This window comes from Crocodylus siamensis, chromosome 13 (genome assembly GCF_052110815.1).
Source record: "Crocodylus siamensis isolate JL-2025a chromosome 13, ASM5211081v1, whole genome shotgun sequence".
NCBI classification, from domain to species: domain Eukaryota; kingdom Metazoa; phylum Chordata; order Crocodylia; family Crocodylidae; genus Crocodylus; species Crocodylus siamensis.
The window spans coordinates 7,077,070-7,087,342 of record NC_143407.1 but is presented as its reverse complement, the minus strand read 5'-3'; the positions used below and the strand labels follow the sequence as shown (position 1 = coordinate 7,087,342).

The 10,273-nt window shown below is 49.0% G+C and overlaps 1 protein-coding gene across 1 annotated transcript; it reads right to left on the bottom strand.

Moving 5' to 3' along the window:
- Nucleotides 1–5,502: 5,502 nt before the first annotated feature.
- BTG2 (BTG anti-proliferation factor 2) lies at nucleotides 5,503–9,902 on the bottom strand. The gene is made up of 2 exons (XM_090026080.1): nucleotides 9,644–9,902; nucleotides 5,503–8,304 (listed from the first exon to the last, which is right to left on the bottom strand). The coding sequence occupies exons 1-2, from the start codon at nucleotides 9,801–9,803 to the stop codon at nucleotides 7,964–7,966; spliced, it is 501 nt and encodes a 166-aa protein (XP_089882206.1). The 5' UTR covers nucleotides 9,804–9,902; the 3' UTR covers nucleotides 5,503–7,963.
- Nucleotides 9,903–10,273: the final 371 nt, after the last annotated feature.

Below are 10,273 nucleotides of genomic sequence, written 5' to 3'. Positions count from 1 at the left end.
CCCTGTTTTGCCAGCCTGTGTGAAAGGAAGTGAGCAGACAATATGCTGCAGAAAGGTGCTCTGCTGCTCATTTGGCTGGAAGGTTTTGCGGTTGTTCAGGGGATTTTTTTTTTTTTTTAAGCGAGCGTTGAGCAATGCTTCTGTCTGCTCCGTTATGATCTTGGAATTCTTCCAAGCAGACCGAGGCAAAGGAAAGAACAGCGAAAGAGCACGATGCATGTCCTTTCGAGCGTAGAAGAGAACAGGGGGGTGGGTGTGTCAGCGCTCTGTGTATACACACACTTGGGTCTGCATAAATATAGCCTGGCCCTTTGCAAGTCAAGCAAGTTTCCACTGGTGAACTTAACTCTTAGCAAAGTTTCTCTCAGACCCAGAAACTCCAAATAATAATCTTTCTTATTTTCAGTATACAGCATCCCTACTTCTGAAGTAGGACCCCAGTGTGCTACGCATCGTATAAATACATAACAAAAGGATGGGTCCCGATCCCAGAAGCTTTAGAGGGTAGGTGCAGGATAGTGGCTGTTACTGCATACGGGCACTGGAGATGCATCTGGAGGCCAGCTTATGAAACGGCTCTGTAAAGAGGACCGCTTATAAGGAGAAGGGCAGAGGGGTCTGGGACAGACGTGGCATAAACCGGTTTGACCCAAATCAGGTCAGTCTGATACTACATTCAGCCAGGTTTATCTTAAACTAGTTTCAGTCATTTTGAGACTGGGTTATCTGCACTGAACTTCTGTTCTGTTACAAGTTGAAAGCAATTTCTCATGACTTAAACCGTTTAAGTGTAACTTGTGTCCCTAGAAGAAAGGGATACAACACTTTATAGCAGGGGTGGGCAAAATGCAGCCTGTCAAGCCATTCTATCCCTAAAAATGTAGAAAATTCATATTTATCTGCCCCTGGCTGTCTGTCGTGTGGCTCTCGATGGCTTGCCAAAACTCATAAGCGGCCCTCTGCCCAAAATAATTGCCCGCCCCTGCTTTATAGTAATGGCACTGACGGAGTGAGAAACATATAAACAGGGCCCCAGCGCAACTCCTGCTAACATTCAAGGATGTCCAGAAGAGCAAGGGTTAGTCCAGCTAAGTCGTCCAGCTCCTTGCAGATCTGGAGGCAGCTGAAAAGCTTTGTCCCGGGGTTTGCAAATGTGGTTCAACACCGAGGCACCGGCAGGGTGCGGGGCCGCGGCTATCACCCTCTGCGGGGTTAGAGTTTAGCTGGGAGAAGCAAGCAGAATGGTTTGTCCTGGATGGGAAACACCTGATGAGAGGAAAACAGGGCCCTTGGCACCTTGAGCAAGTGCCCTCATTCAAGGGCATAATTCAACCACTTTTATGATCCTGGAGCATCTCGGGAAGGCAACTCCCTCTCTTGAGCCCTGCAGGTGAGTGAGACACGCGGCGCCCACGCCTCCTCCCCGCTCCCTTCTGCAGGGCTGCAGGAGACTGGCACTGGAAGCCAGCTCCAGGCGGCAGCCACGTCTCCCCAGATACAAGAGCAAACCGTTGCACACACTGCTGCCTGATTGGCTTCTGCGGAGCCAAAATACACAGCGCCGTTCCTGTCCCCCCAATCAGAAGAAAAGGGCTGTGCAGGAAGCACCTGGAGGCCCGGGGCCTGCTCGGTGAAACGCTGCTAGAGAGGACAGCTCGGCAGCTCCGAGTTTCACTTCTGTCCCCACCAGCTGCTGAAATAAACAGCTGAAGCCTTCCCAGGACCGTTAAACCCACGATAACAAGGCTGCTGCCTTCCCGACGCAAAAAAAACACTTCCCCGGGGGGGGGTCCCAGCTACCCCGCTGCCTCTTCCCAGCGGGAACCCCCAGGCCAGTGCTGGAGCCGCGGGAAGAAGCGTGTTATTGCACTACCTCTACAGCAAACCCACTGGCTTAACCATTAGCGTTGGGTGCAATGTTGTATATTCACTGCAGCTTGGGGTGGGTGGGGAGGGAACAAAAGTACTGGTCAACTTCAAGTTGAATCCGGCCAAGAGTTCTTTAAAAGATGAACAGAGGAAAGTGGGGATCTAAAAATCCCAAATGAACACTTTCTTTTCAATGCCCAAACTTTGCGTTTGGTCATTTGAAACAGGATCCTTTTGCCTTTTCCCTTCAAGATAGTGTCCATCGTTGCTTAAGTCCAAGCAAAATGTGAAACAGAAGCAGTTAAAGAGCCTGAAAAAACAAAGCAGAAACACTTCCACGAACAACGGGATTGGGGCTGATCCCAAAACTAATTTTTTCTTTGGCTCAAAACAACCTGAGTCGCCACTGATGATTTCCATTCTTCCACTCCGACGTTTTCTCCCAGGCTCGGTTCAGTGGCTGAACCAACAAATGTGCAACCTGCCCAGTTAACCACCCACTTCGAAATCCCTCCTCTCCTAGCATGCATAGCGCAGGACACATGTCCCAAGCAGCAGACCCATGGAGAAAGGACCATCACATGGTTAAGGGGACTAGAGAAGCCTGGATTTATCTCCCGGTGGTATCACACACCCCACGAGTGCTCTTGGCTTGGTTTTCAAGCCCAAATCCACCATGACAGAGAGGTATTCGTGGGAGTTGTGTACTGAAATACCTTGGAGGATCTGGGCCTTATGCAAAGCAGAGATATTGCCCTTCCTCAGAGAGGAATTTATGAAGATCCATTTACCACCCTGTGAAAGGCACAAGCATTGTGTGGATGTCAGCTGTTTAGCATGATGAAATCCTGACATTAAGAAACCCACTAGGATCTACACATGCATCAGAGGGGTGGTTTTCCTTGCAGACCCAAACACCACTTTGCAAGTCATTCGGTGGCCATGGGCTCCATCGCAAAGGTGGCCTCCACCCTGTTAGCAGCGAGGCTATTTCTATCTAAGGGCTGCACATGCAGAACGCCCCTCTATCTTTAGGCCTTCTTGCAATGACCCGAATGCTAACTAGACCCAAGAATCGCTTATCTCCCTTGTGCTGAGAGATGCCAGGGAATTAGCAGCCCATTTCAAGCCAGCAGGAGTTACAAATGGGCCTTCCTTATTGGAGGAAGTTTGCTGGCAGTTTTACAGGGCAAAGGGTTGAGCTCCCACACAGATGCCAAGGCAGACAGGCATACGCCCTTGTTTATGAGAAAAAAAGTCTTCAATTACAAAGAGCAGGATCAATCCCGGCTGCCTTGATCCAACACGCCGCACCTCCAAAAACCCTAAACAGAAAGCGAGTCCCAGTTTTTTGCAAGAAGCTGGTTCTGGTTTATCAGGGCATTAACATCTTTCTGCAGGCTGGTTCAATCAGGAGACGGGGAACAGCTGGTTAACAAGGCCCTGTTGGGGCTATTGTAAGATATGCAAAACCAGCAATCCAGCTGAGACAGGCTCAGCTCAGCGCAGCGCTTACCAAGCAGAGACACGACTCACCAGGCTTCACCTGGGAGAGTTATTATTGCCTGGATGGACCATGGGAGTGCTTGTCCATCTAGCCACCAAGGGAAAAAACCAGAAACGCACCCCCCGTCCTCACCTCCTGGGGCTTGGCAAGCTACTGCTGTAAAACGGTGCTAACAATGAGCAGGGTTTTCTACTCAGACGCCCCGAGTCCCTCTTGGCCCTGTCCCTTTCCATACAAAGAGCTGCGCATCTAAGAATAACATTTAGATTCCTGCTCTGAAAAACACCAGAGCAAAGACAGACTTTGACACGCATTTAAACCTACTATTTTTCTTGGCACTTACACTGACCTCAGAGTGCTCTACAGGGACCACTTTTATTTCAATGGTTTAACACCTTCGTGCCTCAGTTTCCCTTTGTGTAATATTGGGGGGAGAGCGGGTGTGGAAAAAAATCAATCAGCTGGACCAATGAAGGCAAGTTTATAACTCTTAACAGTGCCCTGTCCCTGGGAGGTGAAGAAATTATGGAGGTGAACAAGGCCAGGGTGCCAGACAGGTTCCCAACTCTGCTACTGGTTTGATGGGTCACTCACCCAAAAGTCAGTTTTCTTTCCCCTGCCTCAGAATCCACATCTGTAAAATGGGTGCGACTCAGACCGCCTTGTTTTTCAGCTCTTCTACTGGGACATGCTGCCTAAGTAGGAAAATAGGACCAGAGAGCTTTCCTGAAAACTCCAGAAAGCCAGGAGTAAGTGAACACACACAGGATGTTGTGTGGTTAACCTCCGACAACACCTCCTCAAAAGAGGACTCCGAGTTAAAGCTTCTGCCAAAGAAAAATTACAGATCAAATAAAACTATCTGGGAATAGAGCAGCTTATGAAAGTGCATTCCCATACAGTGTCTTGTTGCAGTGGAGATAACCAGAGCCTCCAGTGCGTAAAGCTGTATTTTTATCACGGGTGCTAGTGAGTCATGGCGCCACCTGAAAATGTGGATCAAAATACACCCTCGTCTCATGCTGATGAATGCAGTTAGGTCATTCACAGGGTGGTCACCTCACTTAAATGCCACCTTTGAACCTACATGACTCTTCGGCTCATCAGCAACTGAATAGGGCCACCGCTCCTTTTTAAAAAGCCAGTCCACAGACTAATGGAGGGGTGACTTAAAAAAGCGCCTTTGACTCATGCCTCTGCCACAAATTATTTCAGCCCTTAAAAAGAAGTGTTGATGGACTAAAATGGAAAATGAGACCCAACCAATTTCTCTGCACTTCAGGGAGCACTAGGTGAAGTATTTAAAACAGGGGCTATTTGTGCTTAGACTCCTACTTCAGTTACTTTGATGTAGAGCAAGGACCATCGTTGCTATTCGTACAACATTCCCAGGGCAGGACCAGGGATTTTAAGTGCTACTACAGCAGGGGACAAGCCCATTTGGAATCAACGAAAAGATTTTAGTAGCATTTGGATCAAAAGCAACAGAATTATCTTGAGTGATTTCAATTTGGATCAGAGCCTCAGAGATAAATGCACTGTTTCCAGTTGGGTTTTACAGCCCATGCCATTAGATTTCCTTGGAAGATCTGTTCCAAGGTGAAGTGCCCTTTTACCCAGTGACTAAGAGTTTAGAAAACACAGGAACAAGACTCAGACCGAGGTGTCCTTTGTACTTCACAGGCTGAGTGGGGCTTACAGTGAGTCAGCCTGGGCTGCAGATTCTCCAAGATGGGATTGAATGCTGCAGTCCAGCAACTTCTCTGCTCCTTCCTGCGAGGGCCTCACTGCTTTGTCTATTTGTGCTGTGAATTGGGATGGCCTGGGCAGTCTGTAACCCTTACATAAATGAGAAACAGAGGCATCATTACAAGTGAAAATGTTAGTAAACAGTATAGGCAATCATATAGGTGAGGAAACTAGTGGCTCCACCAAAGCTACCAACCTCAAATGGGGTCTTCATAGACTTTGAACCAACCCGAGCGCCTAGCTGACTTGGGGTCAGGCTGTTATTATGGTCACCATCATCATTATCTATGCACCATGATATGTGTCCTTTGAACCTCCCCCTCAGTGGTGAGCTTTGAGTCATTGCGCATGGGCAGGGGAAATCCAAGCTTCAGAGATCAAGCAATTATTTGGAGCAAGAGGTTTAGGTGAGGCTCCAAAACATTTATTTGTTTGGCAAACCTACAGCAGTAGTCAGAGCTTCCCTGGAGAAGCATGGTTTTCTTTAAGCTGCTACATTTTTATTAAAGTAACAAAAGTGTACATTTGTCAAAGTATCTGTACATTTTTATATAAAAACACTACTGTACAATGTCTCCCCTCCCCCTTCCAAAAAATAGCTTACAAACTTTCTACCATTTTTCACCGAATACAAAAGCAGGTCCCGCTCAACAGTCCAGCTCAGTTTAAAAAAAAAAAAAAAAAAAACCCCAAAAACCCAACACACATTCTTTGATAAACAGTTTTTCATGTCTGTGACTGGTTCGGTCAGGATTGTAGTCAAAAGGCAAGAGAGAACACATTAATTCACAGCTTTTACATGTAACAAAATACAATAACGAATTCATGCCCTCCAAATACGCCTGGTTTTAAAGCAAACAAAACTTCGATACTAAACACCATGAGATTTGGTGAGTGTGCGCGTGTGTGTGTAGGGTTTTTTTTTTTCCCCTTTTCTTTTTATTTTTAAACAGGGGTCATGATTGGGTGGGAATTCCAATATTTCCCCCCAGAAGCACCTTTTTGGTAGGAGGGAGGGGATAGAGTATAAAGAGGTCTTAAAAAAAAAAAAAAAAAAAAAAAGAAAGAAAACAACATACATGCATTGGATCATGCCGAACTGACAAACCAAGCAAGTACCAGCATTTGGGAAAGTCTGAGTGCAAGCAGGGAGTGTAGCATAGCAAACCTGCGTTTGTCTTGGGCTGTTGACGGTTCTCACTCATATCATTAATTTTTGAGATGCCAGATGAGACACAAAGCTCCCAGAGAGCACTTTGAACTGCGACTTTCCTTGAAAGGGGAATTTACAGTGCAGAGGTTTCCAAATATTCCCCCCTCGGTGTGATGCCAAATATTGCACAATTATGCTAACGGAAAAGCAACACCTTTTAGCTTGTAGAAGGCCCCAGTTCTTTATTCTAACTTCTGCTTTGCTGCATTTGTTGACTACATGATGCAGAACTAGGGGTGTTGCAACTTCAGATTTACAGTTGGTTATTAAAGTGTATTATTATTATTATGCTGCTTCGGGATAAACAAAGGCCATTAGGCACCTTCCAATGACGTGCCATTAGGATGCTCAGTTTTCCAGTTGAGGAATTCAATCCCTACAGAAATCTGAATCCAGATTTCCACATGGAAAGTGATTTCCTTTTTAAAAGGTTAAGAAGAGAGAAAGAAAGGAGGGGTGGGGGGAAACTGTTGCAAAGAACCTTCCTTCCTCTCCCAGAGTGCCCAAGATTTGGAAATACATATTGCACAAGGTCTGAGAACTTGATTCATAAAAGGCTGGGAAGGAACAGCTCTGATTATGCAAGTCAGCTGCCAGTTTAACACAGCAAGAAGGCAAAAAAAAAAATTTCTTCTGAAACGCATTTCATTAAAGAGTGCCTTGCCTTTTTCAATTGCTTCGCAAAAGAGCCACGGGCAGCATTGTCAGGAGTGTCAGTTGGTCAAGAGAAAGGCAGTGAATTGGGCAGTCTTGGTAGAAGTATATTCCCCATCAGGTAGGTAAGATCACAATGACCCAGCACTTTTAGTTCCTCAACTCACAGTTCAGCTGATTACAAAATAAGGGCCAAACCCCTGAACATGGTATTCAGGCAAAAATCCCCTCAATTTCAAGTATCCTTTGACTTCATCTGGAATTTTGCATGAATCGACTAGTTCAGGATCAGGCATTAAGTGTGCAAAGAGACCAAAAACTAGTAATGGGCATGTGGCTGGAAAGAGATAGTAGCTCAATATGTTAGATGCTAGGGGTGGGGCAAAAACTGATTTAGAAGTCAGAAACTATGCCACAAAAGAAATGCTCAGGCTTATTTTGGGGGGGGAAAATCCAAGGTGTGTATGGGGGAAAATGATTAGCCTCCTTTATCAACAGAGTAGGCAACTCTCAAATCAAGGCTAGAATGAACCCTTGGGGGTCATGACATCCCATTCAACTCAGTGGGCTCACTGTTGGAGATCATCTTTAAACCCCACAGGGCATACTAGCCTTTTAATTCACAGTTGCTCAGCGCTTACTCCATAGTTAAGAAATACTTCTTTAGAAGTGCTGTGCTACTTCCTGCCCTCCACCCACTTGTGCTTCCCTGACAGCCAGCCCATCAAAATTGTCATCCAACACTAATTAGGTAGATACCAGCTTCATAATATCAATTCAAAGCTTGCAACAGCTTCTGGGAAAAAAAAGGCACCTAATACTGCTTCCCCACAGAGCAGTGTCTGATATTTAAATTTTGGATTTTCTTGGTTTTTCTTAAAAAATATAAATAGCTCTTCATTTAAAAATAGATCCTCAGGTGAGGTATTACAGTAGCCCATATCTTGGCAGTGTAAGGACAAGTGGAGCATTTAGCTGGAGACAGTCATCATGTAGTTTTTGGAAGGGCTGGTGCGACCCAGCATCATTTGGTTTTTGCAGGTGAGCATCCCATAGGAGCTCACGGGTTTTGTTGCCGTTGCTTCGTACAAAACGCAGATGGAGCCGTCCTCACCGATCCGGTACGACACCTCGTACGGGTCTACCCAGAGCGTGAGCTCGCTGGGCAGGAGCTGATAGAGCTGCTGAAGGTTGAGTCCGATCTGGCTAGCTGCCTTGCTGATAATGGGGTCCATTTTGTGGTTGATCCGAATGCAGCGATACCCAGAGCCTTTGAAAGGCTTTTCTGGAAACCAGTGATGTTTGTAGTGCTCTGTAGGAGGGAAGCAGAAGTAGGCTGTAAGCAGACGTGCCATGGTTTTAAAAGAAAGGGGCTATCACAACACAGTCCCCCAGGGAGCCTCACACCTTGCTGGGGGAAGCCAGCAACTGTGAGACCCATCTCAACATACAAAGCCCTTTAAATTTTTCCATCTGGACTCGATGGTCTCCCAAGGTCCCATCCAGCCCTAATGTCTATGAAATCTATGTTGAGGGAGGACTTTCCCAGCGCTAAGAAACGTCTTAGGGCTGGGATGCAAAGGTCTACGTGATCTTCCTAAATGATGGTTTCTCTCCTAGGAAGAGGCAGCTGGCCAGCTTGCATCACAGCCCGATTGGGGAAGTTCGGTACCGCACGCCCACGGCACAGCTGCGGAAACACGACGGCACCGTCACGCCACAGCGCAAGAGAGATCCAGCTCCTATTAAGGCAACGTCACCAGTTTAGCCCTGACAAGCTGCAGAGCCAGCAGCTGTCCGGCCCGGGGACAACAGCAGGTTCCTTACTACAAAGGGGAACCAGGCAGCGTTTCACACAGCACGACTTCTAGAGAAGCGGTTTGGCAACAAGTGGCCACCGTCTTTGATCGGAAATAAAGCAACTCGCCCCCAAGGTGGTGCAGTAGTTAGCTTCCTAGTAAAGCCCCGAAACAAGCTACCCAGAGGGGCGGTGGACTCTCCATCCTCTTTTTAGACAAAGCCCTGGCTGGAATGATGTAGCTGGGGCCCGTCCTGCTTGGGGCAGGGGCTGGAGTAGGTGCGACCTCCTGAGGTCCCTTCCACCCTCATTTTCTACAGTCCTCCATCCCCGATTCAGGGAGGGGCGGACGCAAAACCAACGGAAGCATTCGGCATCCAAAGACTTTGGATCAGGCGGAGTCTAACAAAGCAACAGTTGTGGCACCAGCCACCGAAACAAAGAGGCAGCTAGCACCCATGGGAGTCGTCCCACCCAGAAACATGCACCCCACTTGCCCCATGCAGCCTGTGCTCAGATTGCTACTTCCAAGGCTGCTTTTGCCCAAAAGGGCTGAAGACGATGGGGGGAGGGGGGGGGCTTGGTGAACCCCCTGCCCCTTGGCAGGGCAGAGATGCCCCAGCCCCCCCACATACATGGCACAGGGATGAGCACCCCTCAGGGGCTGCAATCTCTTTTATTAGACCAACTCAACCGTTGGGAAAGTAGTTCTTCGCAAGCTTTCGGGCACAAGCAGGCACAGGGGAGAAGTGGGGTGGTGCCCGACAGCTTGCAAAGAACCATTCTCCCCCCGGCTTCCAGTGCGCGAGGCCACGTTTACACGCCTTGCACCTGCTCCCCAGCCCCCGCTCACCTGCGAGCGCCTCCTGCAAGGCCCCACTGAAAACCTGCAGCTGCTGCTCGCTGACGCAGCCGCGAGTGCGGAGCAAGCTGGACACGAAGCCCACGGCGGCGGCGATCTCGGGCACCATCTCCGCCCGGGGGCTGCTGCCGCTCCCGCTCCAGCGCTGCATCTGGCTCCGGCGGTGCGCGGTCCCTTTAAGTCTCGGAGGGGGAGGGGGAGGCCGCGCAAGGAACTTCTCCCGCCGCTGCCGCTTCTCTGGCCGGGCAGCCGCGCCGCCGGCCTTTAATACGCGCCCCGGGTGACGTCACCACCGCGGAGCGCGCCCATTGGCGGAGCCTGCCGGGTATGCTAATTTGGCGTGACTTCAGCCGGGTGGAAGGAGTGACGCGGAGATGGGAAAGTCGCGGGGGGGCGCGGCCGGGCCGGGCGGGGCGGGGCGCGGGGCGGGGGGGGGGGCTCGCGCGGGGACACCTGCAGCGGCGCGGGCCGGCAGCTGGCCGCGGCTGGCCGCACACGTGGCAATGCACGTGCCCCTGCAATGGCACCGGCTGCGGCTCCCGTCGCACAACACGAGGGTCTTTGCGGGGTGTTTTTGAATTTTTTTTTTAATGAGACCAACGAAAGAGTTGGAAAAATGGT

Excerpts from the sequence above, each read along its gene's own strand:
- BTG2 (XM_090026080.1), bottom strand. The coding sequence starts at position 9,803 with ATGCAGCGCTGGAGCGGGAGCGGCAGCAGCCCCCGGGCGGAGATGGTG. Across the intron at positions 8,305-9,643 it reads CTTGCAGGAGGCGCTCGCAG|AGCACTACAAACATCACTGG; the intron begins GTGAGCGGGGGC and ends TCCCTCCTACAG.